The sequence below is a fragment of the Sander lucioperca genome, chromosome 6, assembly GCF_008315115.2.
Source record: "Sander lucioperca isolate FBNREF2018 chromosome 6, SLUC_FBN_1.2, whole genome shotgun sequence".
Taxonomy (NCBI): domain Eukaryota; kingdom Metazoa; phylum Chordata; class Actinopteri; order Perciformes; family Percidae; genus Sander; species Sander lucioperca.
Genome location: NC_050178.1, coordinates 28,578,114 through 28,594,653, shown reverse-complemented (window position 1 = coordinate 28,594,653; position 16,540 = coordinate 28,578,114). Strand labels below are relative to the sequence as shown.

Genomic DNA, 16,540 nt, shown 5'->3' with positions numbered 1-16,540 from the left:
TGCAGATTTTTATATTCCACGTTTCAGGAACATTCCAACCTTCAGTTGTTCTCTTTTTGTAGACTGTGATGTCCAATCTGCTGTATATGATCTGTGTTACATTCTGAGTCTTAGAGTAACTTTTTGTCTTCTGTTTCAGAGTTCTCCGCTGGATTAATTGTTGGTTTAGTTCTCGTAATTTTTGCTCTTCTTCTTGTTGCTGGTGTTCTAGCTTGGATTGTATTCAAGGGTAATAAAGGTAAGTTAAAATAATGAATTGTATCAACATATTCATGATGAGCAGACAACACAACAGATTATTTATATTAGGGCTGTCAAATGATTATTTTTTTTTAATCGTGATTAATCACTGAATTTCTATAGTTAATCGCATGTTTTATCACATGATTAAAATTCTATTATTTTGCATTTCAGAACTGTTTTTAAGTACATATTAACAATGGAAAGCAATTCTTACCAGTGTATCTTGATTGGGAATCAAATGAATGCAAAGAAAGTGACTTTATGAACTTGACTTTAAGATTTGTATTTGTTTATTATTTATTTACTGTAAAGGAAAGAAAAAAAAAGTAAAAAAGAAGGGTACTAAACAACAGTCAGCAACTTGTTTATTGTTAAGGCCATGGTCAAAATTAAAGATTTAATAATAATGTAATAACTATAACAACTAGAACTGCAAGCAGTTATGACGGGGCCCAAGCCACCCACGCCATTCGCCCCCGACACCCCGGGGAGCACGCGAAAGCGGAATCCGAAGCCGGGCGGCAGGGAGGGAAACGTCGGTAAATATGGAGAGGCGCGAACCGCAACGTCTGCGGTACGTCGCCGTTGCAAACGTAGCGGTCAACAGTTCACCTCCATGCATATACAGACTACCTTTAAGAATTCTCTACAATAAACAAACTTTTTAACCGCCCTGACCGTAGGGGACAGCAGAGAGAAATGAGAGAGTGACCGAGAGGGTAGAGGGGGGGAGGCAGGTGTGGTGGTTGAAGGAGCAGGGGAGGTGGTCAAGTTGTTGGCGCCTATGAATGGTGTTGATTTTTGATTGAAAAAGTGAGAGAAAAGAGTTGAATTTGTCTACTGTGAAGGTTGTAGAAACTTTGTCAGGTGGGTTAAGAAGTTAGTTTATTGTAAAAAACCAGGGGAGCACGCAAAAGTAAAAAAAACGGTAGGAGGCAAACATCAGTAAATATTGAGAAGTGTGAGCTGCAAGGTCTGTGGTACATTTCCATTGCAAATATGCCATTAACATAGATTGAGTAAAAGGGCCAAAACTCGTCTACGTTAATTATAGCGCCCCCTAATGGCCGATCTTGGTGTTGATTGCATTTACTGTGGCAGAGATATTGCAATTGCAAATTCCCCATTTAAATGCACTGAGTTATTGGCCAAAACAAATAAACGTTGCTTATAGCGCCCCCTAAAGGCCGATCTATGCCAAATTTGGTACAGAGCATCGTAGTGGGATGTTGAACAATGATCCAAGTTCTTTGCTGATAACATTTAATTTGGCCGAGATATGATATGGTACGTGTGTGGTAGCTAGCTAGGAAAATTTGTTTGGTTGTCAAATGCGCAATTTTGATCCTAGCAAAATCCTTTTATTAACTTTTTGTCAGGCCCATCTCGAAATGCTACGTGCAAAATTGCGTGCCAATCGGTCGCACGGTCTAGGAGGAGTTCGAAAAAGTAGGTTTTTGATAAATCTCAATTTTTCACGCATAAAAGTCTAGGCGGAAATGGGCGTGGCCTATATCACGTGATTCAGTTGGATCCAGCAAACGAGTGAATGTATGGTTTTTGAATGTCCGGTGTACGGTGTGGGAGTTATAGGGCCAAACGTGTTTTTTTATGCTATAGCGCCACCTAGTGGTGGAAGTGGGTGAATTGTTGCGCCTGAGGTCCTTGCGGAGTTTGGGACCAGTCCTGAAAATGGCAACCCCCCAACAAGTATGGTTTAGGCAAGGGGGTAAGCGTTTCCTCACAACCCGAACCTCCTATGGCGCCATTTTGATGCTAATAAGCACTCACCCCCCATTAGCATTCCATTGACTGCCATTCATTTTGACGTCACTTTGACCGCGAATAACTTTACATCTGAAGAGTTTAAAGACTTTATTTGTCCATTGTTTATTTCTAAAGAAACACGACAATGTATAAAAAGCCTCCATTACCTTGTACCTCACGTTATGGCTCCGTTGCAGACGTTTTTATAAAAACAGGCTAACGATTGTATCATAACCACGGGACTTACTGTCGCATAGTAGAGGAATTACCGTATAGTACAGGAGAAACTCGCAGACAGTTTCGACTTACATTAGCTGTTTAAGTTTAATTACTAATGTTAACTAGCAGTTTAGTTAGCAATAATTAGCCTGTGTCTATGTTATCTCCTTACATATACCTATGCTCTCCGTCTCTGCAAGATTGGGAATGATTGAGATTTCTCTCTGCACAGCTACCAGAAGACTTACAACTTTCAGACAGGTTGCTCACGTCACATTTACGTTGTCTCTCTCAGTTGGAGGCTGCCCAGTAACGCTCAGCGCTCACCGGAAAAGTGCTTCTAATATCCTTCACTGGTCTCCGTCCAGAGCAACGGGATCTGTTGGTCCATTCTTATATACAGTCTATGGGTTTAGGCTCTAGTCGGAGTTTTAGGCGGAGAAGAATGATGATGCTGATTAATCAGTAGAAAAACAATAGGGTTCCACAGCCCTGCTGTGCGAACGGCGTAGCTCTTGCTACCGCCGGTTCTTGCAGACTCTGGCTTGGACCCCTAATAACTAATTTCACCAGTAAATTGCTGTTGAACCACAAAAACAACCACCAGATGGGGAAAGGGTATTTTACAATTACTGTGAATGCACCACGAGGCTACCTGTTTTAAGTGAACGCACCGTCTGTGTTGTTTAATTCTGACAACGGCAGCTGCTGCGCTGCAGAGCAGACTGTTACATCCCGGTGTTAGAATCCTCTACAGTGAAATACAGTCACACTTTACACTGTTTAACGTTAGCTGTCAGCATTTTAACCCTGTTTAATCCAGCTGCTAGCTAAAGGTAGGCTAACGTTACCTGCTGTCAGGTGTAGTGTAAAGTCAGGCACCGAAATGAGGCACCGGAATTTTCATTCTTATTCGGTCTCGTTACTGCCGTTTAGGTCGACACGTTTCGGTACCCAACCCTACTTACCAGAGTCAATATAGTGTGCAGTAACTTCTAAATAATTTTGATAACTCACTGACGTGCAGTGATCACCGGTTGATGAGACAGCGTTTGCACTTTGGTTTCAACAACAGGTCGGCGAGTAGCATTCTCCAAAATAGTGCTTTGCCTGAGCCCACCAGCATCAATCTGAGTCACGTTAACTGTACTATGCTTAGCTCGTAGGTGGTAGCTCAAGCTTGACGTGCTTCGTGATATTTTAATTCGGCTTTACATAATGTGCATATGGCTGCATATGGCTTTGTGTTGCTGCTGTCTTTCTCCATCATGCCTGCAGCCTGCAGCAGCAGGATGTGTTAGGAGGAAGTATGACAGCTTGATGATAAGTAAAGGTGCGGCAAAGGGTCAAAATAGTAGCCTGTTAGGCACGACGTGAAGCCGAGTGAAGTGAAAATATATTAATAAATGGCGATATGCGATCAAAAAAAATTAACGCGTTATGCGTTAATGCTGACAGCCCTAATTTATATGAATCTAATATTTAGAGTCTTTACAGTTGTTTTATCTTCAGTCATTAATCATTCTGTTGGTATTTACTCCAGAGTTGGATCAAGTCAGTTGGATTTTCTTTAATACTGTTATAGGATGTTATAATGTAGTGGAGATCAATTTATTTTATTCTTAATTCATTATTCTAAAAATGATTTATTATATTTGATGTAGGGTATGTAAATAATATAATACATTACAAGCTTAAACGGTTAAGATATGTTGGTCGTGTTTAAAAAAATATGCAGAAATAACTATAGCAAAGAAAAAACTAAACTGATTGTAAAACTGCCTTTGTGGAATAATTCTGCTTACAATTTTTTTTTTCTGCCTTAATAATTACTAACTGATGACTCTGCATGTAAACATACTGATTAATACATGTGATTGTCTTCCAGGGCCAAAAGTCATCACAGTGGAAGAAGGCAGTGATGTTATTTTACCCTTTTCCCTCAGCACCAAGAAGGACATTCCGTCAACAGAGTTTATCTTGAAGAAAGTTTCTCTGAAAACTGATGATGGTCAGAAGGTGTTCCTCTATGATAAATGCCATTTTTACAGTTTCGAGTGTCCAGGTCAGAGTGAGCAGTTCAAAGGTCGAGTCTCACATTTTCCAGATGAACTGAAACAAGGCAAAGCCTCCATAATCATCAGAAATATGACGAGGGCTGACAGTGGAGAATACATCTGTATTTATCTAGATCATCAGAAACCTCAAATGTTCCACTTTAAGCTTGTTGTTGGTGAGTACTTTGATGAAAGAGTTAAAGATGTCCTCTCATTTAAGGACTGGAGCCTGGTCTCCACCTTGTTATCTAGCTGCTGCATCTGAACAAACATGATGAAAACTTTGAACTCATCCATGGTGTGGTGGCATTTTGTTTTTGTTTTCATAAGTAACCTACAAAAAGTTAACTTTACTTTTATGCATAGTTTTAAATGTTTGTTTGAACTCTGGCCTCTAGTTTTACAGCCCAACCCAGTCTCACGGCAGTTTGTGAAATGGTCACGTTATTTAATGCATTACTTTGTGTACACGGACACGATTATGTCGTTTTTTTTTCATGGTGGAGAGCACGAATTTTAAACTAATGTATTTCAATGGGATGCATCTTTCGTGATCACAGCACAACGACGACAATGGTAGCGACTAGTATTAAAAGCCGAAAATCCGCGCAAGGAGGTTGGTTGGGTCAAACAACACAGGACTTTCACGCCGGAGACCGGGGATCGTGTCCCGCATGTGACGTTAACTTTCCCCGTTGTTCTTTTCCTAAACACAACCGTCCGCGTCTGACGGTTCCTTTCCCCGTCCGTTGTCTGGTTTCCCGCAAGTGATGTTTGCTTTCCCGTTTCTTCTTTTCCTAAACCCAACACCGTTCTTCTTTTCTGATCCCAATCAGTTCTTCTTTTCACCCAACCGTAGCCTTGCGCGCTCCTTTCCTGTTCTTGATGCTTCCCATTTCGTGCTGACCACCACGAAAAAAAAGACATAATCATGTCCATGTACACAAATCAATAGATTAAAAGGTGACCAGGGACTTCGTTAGGCCTATTTTAGGGGTGCTGAAGGTACCCTAAAATGTTCCTAAGCCCCCCTAAATAATAATAAGAACAACAATAATAATTAGATTTTTTTTTTTTTTACAGTGCACCTTGTATCACTAACTACGGTGAATCAATCTTCCTTCACCATTTATCTGTGTCTGTCGGTGTGTAGTGTGTCTGTTTTAATTCTATTTTACAACAGTCAGCTGGTCGAAATGGCAGTGTTAGAGGCTCAACGAGCGCCCACGGGCATGGTAACGGGTATGTGGACGAGCGAGGTAGAGAGTTAGCTACTGAAGAGAGCCAAGCGGCATTAAAACAAAACAGAGAATCAAAGATTCAACTGTATCAAGCATCTCAATATCACTAAGCGTATCCCCATTCATATTTAGACGCAACAAATGATATATATCCAGCTACAAAATAGCTGAAAAGTCGGAAGTTAGACAGAACAAAGAGTAGATGTGCTATCAAGATGACAGCTTTCAGAGCGTTGCAAGTAACTTGAGGATTCCTCTCGTCTTGTTGCTACTACTTTGGTCTGAACTCGCTACTGCATGCACAATTGCACACACACCGATACACACAGATGAATGGTGAAGGAGGATTGATTACATGTAGTGAGTGATACAGAGTGAAATTGTAAGTTGTTTTTAATGACCTGCTTAACTTTAGTTACGTTTTCTTGAGGTAAAGGAAAGGGGATATTTTGGTTTACTATGGAAAACAATAATATGCCAATGATAATGAGATAATATAGCCTATCTCTATAGTATTCTAAAACAATATCAGTCCCCATAGAATGTTGTTGTCAGTGAAAACTAAAGTCATAGGGTCCCTGTTAAAGCTATTGTACCGGTGTATTGTTAGAAAAAATCTAAGAGACGTGTTCGTTGGATTTCTGAGGAAGGAGCATGCTTGGTCCAATGAAGATTAAACAAAATACTTAATAAAACAGAATGATGAGAATGACATGTCAAAAACAATACAACAATAAAACACTGCCAGCAGTGGACCGCAATATATGCTTCTCCTTGATGGAGTCACATTAAAAACATCTTTCTTAGTATATTCACCATATATTCCCTAGAAGTTGAGGGTGGTTCCTCAAATCTCTCCCTATATTGGTCAGATGTTTCCAGGGGCAGTTCTACATTGAATTACACCCAGGGCGAGACCCCCTTTGAGCCCCCCCCTCCCCCAACATCATAAGAAATTATATTTCTCAATTGCACAAATCCTTCATTAGAGCATTTGAAAAACACACTTAAGAGAATCCAGTTATTTAACTATTGCAATTACAACAGGAAACACACTTTTTAATGTGAACAATCTCCACAATGAACACAATTCTGCACAAAATATGACAGTATAGGTTATCAGTACTTAAAATAAATATACACTATGCACATAAATGTGCCAACAATATATACAATAATAAAAAATTTAACAAGATTAATAAATTAATAAAACGGTATACTACAAGCTCTCTCTCTCTCTCTCTCTCTCTCTCTCTCTCTCTATACATATATATATATATATATATATATATATATATATATATATATATATTTTTTTTTTTATCATTTCAAGAGGTCCTGTGCTTTAATTTTAAGAGCTACAATTATCATTAAGAAAGTTTGCATGATGTTCAACATTTATATAGGCTACTAATGCAATCATACAGTAAAGCATGCCTACGTCTTTTATTGTTGAAGTGTTTTGTCCACCACTCAGTTTTTGGCTCAGTTTTTGGCTCAGTTTTTGGCTCAGTTTTATCAAGGGCCAAAGTGTTTTAAGGGGAGTTGTGCTTACCACAGGTTCTACCCTCACTCCCTCATCTCTGTCTCTCTCCTCCTGAGTGTCCTCCTCACTCTGCATGCCACTGACACTGACTACTATTATCAGCCACGGGAGCTGATGAAGGTCCTGCTACTGCCGAAAACATGTCTTTTGGCTTTTTTCTTTTAGTTGAGACGCTTGTGTAACTTTGTTTGATTTTCGCGTTTAGACCATTGACATAAAAGAAAGGTTTAGACTCGTCTTGCTCTGTCTCTGTGTATACTTCAGAGTTCTCCTGTCACTGTGTGTTTATCTTTCGCGCCGGGCCCACACCTTTATGGACTAGTCCATTTCATTGTGAAAGTAGGGGGTGCAAGCAGGGCGCCTGCAGCTGCAATGGGGGTGCCAATTTGCCAATTCCCCACAGTGAAATGGTAGTCTGTGCACAGCACTTCCAGCAAGCAGGGGCACCTGCAGCTGCAGGGGGCGCCAATCTGCCAATTCCCCACATAGTGAAATGATAGATAATAGAAAACTACTTCGCGGAGCAGAGGATTTTGCTCGTGACTCATGATAAAATGCCGCCCCCTGGATGTTTCTCACGATAAGGTCCCACCTCTGAATTGTCAGGTTATTCCAGGTCAAGATGAAAGGTTTGTAACGTGTGAATATCAATTCTATTCAGTCTTACAGAGATAAACATTAGGGCTTTGACTTTTGCCCAAAAATCATGTTCGAAGTTCGTTTGTTTATTAATATTAATATTCGAATATTTATCAATAATATTTTGACCATTAAATGCCTTCAGTAAGGCTTATATTGGTATCAAACTTCGTAAATGTTCTGTCCACCAGAGGGCAGTGTATCAGTCAGTAGGCGTGCAATGATGTCAGAAGAAAAACACACTGCCACCACTGTTTTTTTTTTTTTTTATTAAAAGTCAGACCCTGGATTAAACACAAACAATATGCTTTCAACAGGAAGGTCGGATATTTCACCGTAGCCTACGTAGGTGGTCTGATGTTCATACTTTTGCGCTGGTGTGTGCGTTGAGCCGTGTGTGTGTGTGTGTGTGTGTGTGTGTGTGTGTGTGTGTGGGGAGTGTGTGTTGTGAGAGAGTGACGGTGATTACCGGTAGCTTCAGAGCGAGTAGCGACTCTAGAGTCATAGTGAGAGAAACAAATCGTCTCCCCTGTGTTTTCTGACCACGGTGGGAAATCTGTAGCAGTATCTGTAACCCTCTCCTTGATTTTACGTTGTTTATGGAGAAAGAGAACCAGGAAATGAGTCAGGGGGGAAATGCGCTACCAAGCCGTGGCCGAGCGACGTGCATCGCCGTGACGTGTAGTTACATTTTGAAATGTGTGAAAAAGCCTCGGACTCTGAATTGAAAACAAGGTTTACAAGCAAACACATTTACAAAAAAATAATGCCCATAACAGGTTCGAAATTCAAATATTAAGGGCTGCCTAATATTCGTTTGAATATCAATATTTTTTTTAATATTCGAATTATATTTGAATATCGAAGTTCGGAGTCAAAGCCCTAATAAACATTTCTATTGTCCTAACCTAGTCTCAACCCAGCAGGGGCGACTCCCAACAGGCTGGGAGAGAAGTTATCTTTCCTGTGAGGACAAGGAGGGGCCATCCACACGGAGACGCTTTTTGGTGCAAACGCACATTTTTAGCATCGTTTGGGCCCCTCGTCCAGACAGATCCAGTAAACGCACTGCCTGAAAACGCACTTTTTTGAAACCGGGTCCCAGGGTCGAAGACGGCTCTCTTTTGGCTTCGTCTGGATGGTGAAGCCGGCTTTTTATCGTATCGATGATGTCATCGCCACACCCCTCGACCTCTTACCTGCAGTCCAGCACTAGTGCACGCCACAGGTGAAGCTAAGCGAGCATATCTAATCTCAATGGTCAAACCAGCTCACTTCATCTAGCTAAATAGTTTGTCTCTGCTCCTTGACACTTCCCTCTGCTCTGCCGGTCCTGGATTCTACACAAAATATATTGCTAACGTTATGTAGCTAACGTTAAACATCGCTAAAGTAGCTGACCGCTACAGCAGTGACGTAACGTTAATGTTAGCTGCTATGGTTAGCTAGCTGTTTATAAAGTGGAAGATAGCTAGCTATATGTCTGCTTATCAACAGACGGATTGAACGGATTATAGTAATTTTTACCACGGCTTATTGTAGAAAAGCTACTGCAAGAAAAACGTGGAGATTATCAAAAAGACATTGGATCATTGATGTTTGTTTGACTGCCGATGTTAGCTAGCTAGTTAGCAGAGCTAACGTTAGCTCTGCCAGCTAGCGCGCTGCAATCATGTCCGATGGCAGACAGAATTGCAAAATAAGTGGTATATGTATTAAGAGAACGTTAGTCTAGCTAGTCCGTTCTCTTAATACATCCATGAGCTAGTCATGTTATGATGGGAAGTTAACTCTTCTTCTCCGTTTTTTGGTGAATTTCTGTAGCAGAAACAGCGCCGCCTATAGGCCTGGAATATGAAGTAGCGCGTTGAGTCATTTTTTACCGGATACGTGTCGAAAAAAATCTCGAAACGAATCCAGGGAAGACGGGTAAAAAAAAAGATCGTTTTGGTACGTGTGGACGTGGCCTGAGTCTCTTTGAGTATGCAAATTGACAGACATGACTCAATCAATTCTTTAGAAGCTAGGGTTGGTGTGATGCAGTCAAATGCTGATTAAGTGTAGTTAGTATTGAAGCAATCCTTTTCCACTCAGCTGCAGTGTCAGTCTCATGGCAGTTTACATAAAATAGGTTACATTTTTAACCTACATGTATATTGCCAATCACCAATGTTTTTAACTTTTTAAAACCCAACAGTATCCTTCAATTCATTGAGCAGATGGATATTGGAAGATATTTTAGCAGAGAGAAAGAGAAGCAGGAGATTGGCAGGGCAGTTGATTCTGATTGAGGTCAGTAGTGGTTTATAGGTCTAAGGAAACGTGGGGTGTTTTGTTTTCTTCTAACAATACAGGTCAAGGCTCTAAGACATAGCCTAAACTATATGATTTCATTATATTTATTATTAGGGCTGTCAAAATAACGCGTTCATTTCGATTAATTAATCTGAGAAAAAAAAATGCAGATTAATCCATTCCATATTGACGTTTGACCCGGAGCCGTTCTAGCCACCATTCGACTGTAAAATGAAGGAGGGAGACGATAATGTGCTGCCTGGATCATTGATTGGATGGTGCATTTGAAGTTATTGTAGATGTCCTCGGTGGTTGTTTTTGTCGTTCAACAGCAATTTACTACTGAAATAAGTTATTGTTATACATTATTATTAAATCATTTAATTTTGACCATATAACCTTAGCAATAAAAAAGCCGTTCTTTAATGTCACCAACTGTTGTTTAGTACCCTTTTTTTTCTTTTCTTTTTTTACTTTCTTAAAAAGTATCAGTTCAGGCACCGTTAATTATGTATGCGATTAATTTCGATTAATTAATCACAGAGTATGTAATTAATTAGATTAAAAAAAATGTAATCAATTGACAGCCCTATTTATTATATATGCTAGCTATATTCTGACCAACTTAACTGTATGCATTCATTGGCTGTGATAAAGTAAATAACTATGTAGATGTTGCCTAAATGTAGGCCTTAAAATTCTGGTTCTTGGGTTATACTCTATGCAAGCCAGAACTATACAGTGAAATGCCATTCTGATTGAACCAATCCACAGCACAGTTACAGTAATTAGTGTAATTAAATAGCATTCTTTGGACAACTTATCTTATAGAGAGAGAAATTAGATATAGTATGCTATTACTTTATCACACATTTACATGAGCAGACAGATATCATTTAAGTAATTGCCTACAGAAGAACTCATCAGGAGCAAAGTCTGGCCTAAGTAAATTCCCCCATGCAGCTTTTGATGTGTCTGTTTTGTTTAACAGAGTAGAAATGGAAGAAGAGGATATGCCTGTCACTTTTTACTTGTTAACATCTTGGTTTCTTGACTGGGTGTTGACATAAGTGTAGCTCTAAAACAGTAACAAAAGATATGAGTGCAAAGATTTTGCAAACGCAAGTTACAAATACCCTGGGGGCTAAGCACCCCGTCTTTAAATCCTAGTGACGTCCCTGAACGTGACCATTTCACCAACTGCCGTGAAACCATGTTGCACAGCCATATGTGTGAAACCGAGGGTGAAAAGATGGGACTGCTTAAATTCATACGACAGGATGTTATAATGTACTCAAGATCATTTTATTCTATTCTTAAGATTATTGAATAGATTTGATGTAGGGAATGCTAATTATATAATACACAACAAGCTTAAACAGTTAAAATACTTTGGTGATGTTTACAAAAATATGCAGAAATAATTTTTCTTGTAAAACTTGTAAAACTGCCTTTGTGGAATAATTCTGACTACATTTTTTCTTCCTTAATAATTACTAACTGATGATTCTGCATGTAAACATATTGATTAATACATGTTTTTGTCTTTTAGGGCCAAAAGTCATCACAGTAGAAGAAGGCAGTGATGTTACTTTACCCTGTTCCCTCTGGCCCAAGGAGGACCTTACGTCAACACGGTTTCTCTGGCGTAAAGTTTCTCAAAACACTGATTCATTTACTTTTGAGAAGGTGTTCCTGTATGATAAAGGTCATCTTTACAGTGATGAGCGTCCAGGTCAGAGTGAGCAGTTCAAAGGTCGAGTCTCACATTTTCCAGATAAACTGAAACAAGGCAACGCCTCCATAACCATCAGAAATACGACGAGGGCTGACAGTGGAGAATACATCTGTAGATTTCCATTTACTAACCCACCTCAAATATTCTACATTAAGCTTGTTGTTGTTGGTGAGTACTTTGATGAACCAGTTAAAGATGTCCTCTCATTTAAGGACTGGAGCCTGGTCTCCACCTTGTTATCTAACTGCTGCATCTGAACAAACATGATGAACACTTTGAACTCATCGATGGTGTCAGTTTCACATTTCTTAATGAAATATCAGCAGTCTGTAGTAGATTAAATCTGAGTGTGTACACTGCCTGATGTTGCTGAGAGATGCATCTACATTTTGGTTTTGTTTTCAAAAGTAAGACAACAAACAACCAAAAAGTTAACTTTACTTTTATGCATAGTTTTACAGTGAATGTGTGTGAAGCCGAGAGTGAAAAGATGGAACTGCTTAAATTCATACGACAGGATGTTATAATGTACTCAAGATCATTTTATTATATTCTTAAAATTATTGAATATATTTGATGTAGGACTCTATTCTAATCACGCAGCGACACACACAAAGCAGTAGGCGTCTCTAAGTGCAACTGCTATTCTGGTTTGTGTTTGTGTATTAACATTAACTTTATTTCCAAACAGAAAAGAATGCATTTTAGGGCAGATCTGTGTAGATCAGACACCAAAAATAAATGATGTGTTAGTGGTAAAACTGTGATTGTGCAGCCTGAATATGATCAAGAAAGATTAATTTAATTTCTCTAATATTGTTTTGTCTTTTTTCCTGCAGGTTCAACTCCAGAGCCAACAGAACGTCATCCATTAATGATAGAAGAAAGGCTTTGATAATGTCTGTGTTGCTGGAAACATTTATTTAGTTTTCAGTTATTTTATGCTTACGTTATATCACAATGTATAGGCTCATTGATTTTGTCTTGCAGTTCTAGTTGATTGTGTAACTGTTTGTAAGTGTTGGAACCTAACAGTAGTGGGTTAAACATTATCTTTTTCAAGCAAAGGGTTTTCAGCCAACATGTGACTCAGAGACAAAAGACTCAGAGACCATGTGGTCTTTCAAACAAAGGATCTTGGCCTGTATGTAAGAGCCCAGCCTTGTGAGTTCACACCAGATGCGAAAGTCCAAGCCAAAGAGGATTGAGCCTCACACCTGGCCGAAAACTCTAAAAACTACAACCTTGTAGTTCACACCTCCTCAGAGAACTCTGATCTCCCATTGGCTCCTGGGACCATAAACACAGCATGAGGTCTTAACCTATAGATAACCTATCCACCCACAAATCTCGGTCTTTCATTGCAATCCCGTTGCTGAAGGAAGCGCGCAAGCGCTTGTGCGAAAACTTCCACTTTCTGGCGAAAGTGGATTGATCTCTCGGTGTTCGGAAAGAACACTACTGGATCCTGTAACACACATCGTGTTTCAAAACTGCAGAAGAGAACACCGTTTCTCTACAAGGAAAGCGGACCACAGAACGCCGCTTTTCCTTCTCAACGTCAACTGTTCCCTTCCTGCTGTTTTTGGAGGGAAAGTTTGTCCGTGCAGCTGACGAGCACACGGATCCGTCTGTTTTCTCTCGTGGAAATCCATGGACAGGAACAAACGGACTGAACACACAGTAAGAAGGCTTACGGTCTGGGCAGAGATAAATAGTGTGTTTTATTAATGAGTAATTGGCTATTGCTGCTATTTTGTGTTACCATTAATGTGATCTGATCAATACAGTGCTATTGCTGCACATTTTGATTTATTAATCTATGATTGTGACCGCTGAGTCAAATCTATTCTGTGAACACTCTGATCACGGTGCATTGTTGATATGTTGTGTTGATATTGTAGCTAAGTTGTTAAAACTGTTATTGCTACCTCCCTCTCACACACGTAGGCTATATATGAACATATAGCTACACACACGCGCTAAGGTGAACAGCTGGCCAAACAGCGAGTCACATAAACTGCAGAGCGCGCACCGCTCCACAGTTCTGCGCTCCTGTGTGTGTCCCTCTGGTCAGCCACACGTGTGCAGACACGTTAGCTTAGCAGCTAGCCTATTGTTGGTAGCACATAGCTTAGCTTCAAGGAGCTAACAGCTAATCTTGGATCTAGGCCATCAATACCGCCCTCTTGGGGTGAAACAGTTTTGTGCAGCTCACAAGAGTAGCCATTTTTGTAGTCTTTGGCTAGACTACACCTCGTCACCCCCCCACTCTTTCACACTCACTCTCTCACACCCACACACACACACACACACACACACAGGCTGTTTTGTTTTTGCTTTGTTTTGTTGTACTTAAAAGAAACGTATATTGGTTTTAATTGATCAAAGGATTATTGATTGGCCATTGATAATTTTGAAGTTAATAAATTCTACTATACTTTAATTAGCAGTTGTTTGTGATTATTTGTGTATTATTGTATTAATTGCTGGTTAAACACAGGTCAGTGCTCGGATTTCACCCTTCCACTGACAAATGAGACTATTCCACAGTTCAATATTGGCCCCTGAAGTTTCAGGGTGGTGCCCCGTTTTGATTGTTTGTTGATTTGATAAAGTTATTAATAACCATATTCATAACGTTATTAATATTGATAAACATCTTTGATAATATGCCAATAATTGAATCTGTACACCTACTAGTACCCAACAAGTCCATACATACCCTTCTCATCTCCATGCGTGTTGTAACTCTATCTGACGCACCCAGCGCTAGCTTAGCCTAGCACAGATCCTGGAGGTAACCGGTTCCAACTAGCCTTCTGCTTCGAATAAGTGACAAAATAACGCCAACATGTTCCTATTTACATGTTGTGATTTGTATCAACCATATAGTACACACATTAGTTTTAGCTGGCAGGAATGTGTGCATGTGAGTGTGTGTGTGTGTGTGTGTGTGTGTGTGTGTGTGTGTGTGTGTCAGTTCAGACTGATCTCAAAATCACTATGAAACATTTGCGCAGTTTGTTCTGTTATTTCTTGTTTCTTCTTATTTTTTCTCTTATCTCTGGTGATTGTTGAACCAGCGCAATCATTTGTAGAAATTAAAATTTTCAGTCAGATTTTTTTTTTACATAAGCAGATGTGTTTTTAATCTAAGTTAGAACTGCTTTGAGTTAATTCACCTTCAAACATGCATTTTTGAAATTATTCACAGATAAAACCAAGCAGGATGAGGAAGAATCCAGTGGTGTAGTCTACATGATACGCAGGTATAAGCAATATAATCACTAAGAAAGCTCCAGGATTTCCATATACCCAATTAAAAATGCCCAATGACACGCAACAACATACTTTCCATTACATCTTTGATATATTTTGAATTGTCATCTGTGTTTCTCTTCTACACATAGACTACATAAAGGTATTTCCACTGTAAATTGGTTCATAAAAGTGTATCAGAATACAAGAAATGAAGTCGTTGATTCTCAAAACTTCTCTGGGGGAGGACACCCAGACCCCCCACTATGGGTCTGGGTGACTTCTGTTTTTTAAAACACGACCTAAAAGGCAAAACAAAACGTTAGTTAGTGCTTGTAAAGTATTATCAACAAAAATTGTTGTCTTGCAGAAATCTTTAACTGTTTAATGAAAGTACTCACCATCATCAAGCTTAATCTTGAATGTTTGACGTGGCTGAAGATTCGGAAAATGACAGGTGTATTCTCCACTGTCAGATATCTTTGTATTTCTGATGATTATGGAGGCGTCGCCGTGTTTCAGTTCATCTTCAAAATGAAAGACTCGACCTTTGAACTGCTCACTTTGACCACCTCGGCCATTATTGGAATGCTGGCCATTGGCATAAAAGAACACATCCACAGCATCTTTCTTCCAGTCAAACACATTTGATGTAATGTCCTCCTTGTTGCTAAGGGAACAAGATCAACTAATGTTTATAACAAGAAACTTGTTTTTTGGCATCGTCTTGAACCATGTCCACAGCAAATCCTTTGCACTGCCCACCAGATAACATGTTGAACCTTTTTACATTATATATCTTTATTGGGCCTACTCCAGTCCATCTATTTCTTTCCTCATATAATAATGATGATCTTGATAAAAACATAAGATGAGCCTTTATTTACCATCAGAGGACAGAAATGAGTACAGATAAATACAGGAAGTAAAATATATTTCTTCCTCATTAAGATGGCTACAGAGACAATGAGTGACTCAGCAGCTACTCAGCAACTACTCTCTGCATATTGTGACCTAATAATGTGATTGATTGTGTATGAACTTCAGAGTGGAGCTGGTGGAAGAATTACAGAAGTCTCTCTTCTCTACGGCAGAAAGATTACTACTATGACTTTCACTTCCTGGACAGAAACAAAGAACAGCTGCAGTGCTTGTTAATAAAAAAATACAAATAAGAAAAAGACAAGAGTTTGACAATGATCTGAATACTATACGTACATGTCGCTATTCACACAGTGCTGGCTTCAGTGAGTGGTATTGTGGTATGGTTTTTTTACATCAGCTCCAAAAAAAAAAAGAGGAAGCTTCAGGCAGCGGTTATAAAGAGTTTCTTGGAAATGCACATCAACGGCCCAACTTCTCACAACACACACATGCATGTGCACACAAACAAGTGTGTGCGAAATGTGAAAATATCATATTTCATCATTAGTGATACAAGAGTCCAAAGTTAGGTAATCAGTGTAACTGTAAATCCAGTTTTATATAAAGAAGAGACTCTTGGAAATAGTGTTCTGTCTGCAGCACATCATTG

General features: G+C 39.5%; 2 protein-coding genes across 2 annotated transcripts in view; both read left to right on the top strand.

Annotated features, from left to right (window-relative positions):
• The window catches only part of LOC118495300 (nuclear factor 7, brain-like), a 1,057,410-nt gene that overhangs the window by 282,253 nt on the left and 758,617 nt on the right, over positions 1-16,540 (top strand). The window lies entirely within an intron of this gene.
• The window catches only part of LOC116065144 (CD276 antigen-like), a 104,910-nt gene that overhangs the window by 59,372 nt on the left and 28,998 nt on the right, over positions 1-16,540 (top strand). Inside the window, exon 6 of the mRNA XM_036002571.1 lies at positions 4,118-4,294. Within this exon, the coding sequence (XP_035858464.1) occupies positions 4,118-4,294 (177 nt within the window). The remainder of the gene's footprint in view (positions 1-4,117; positions 4,295-16,540) is intronic.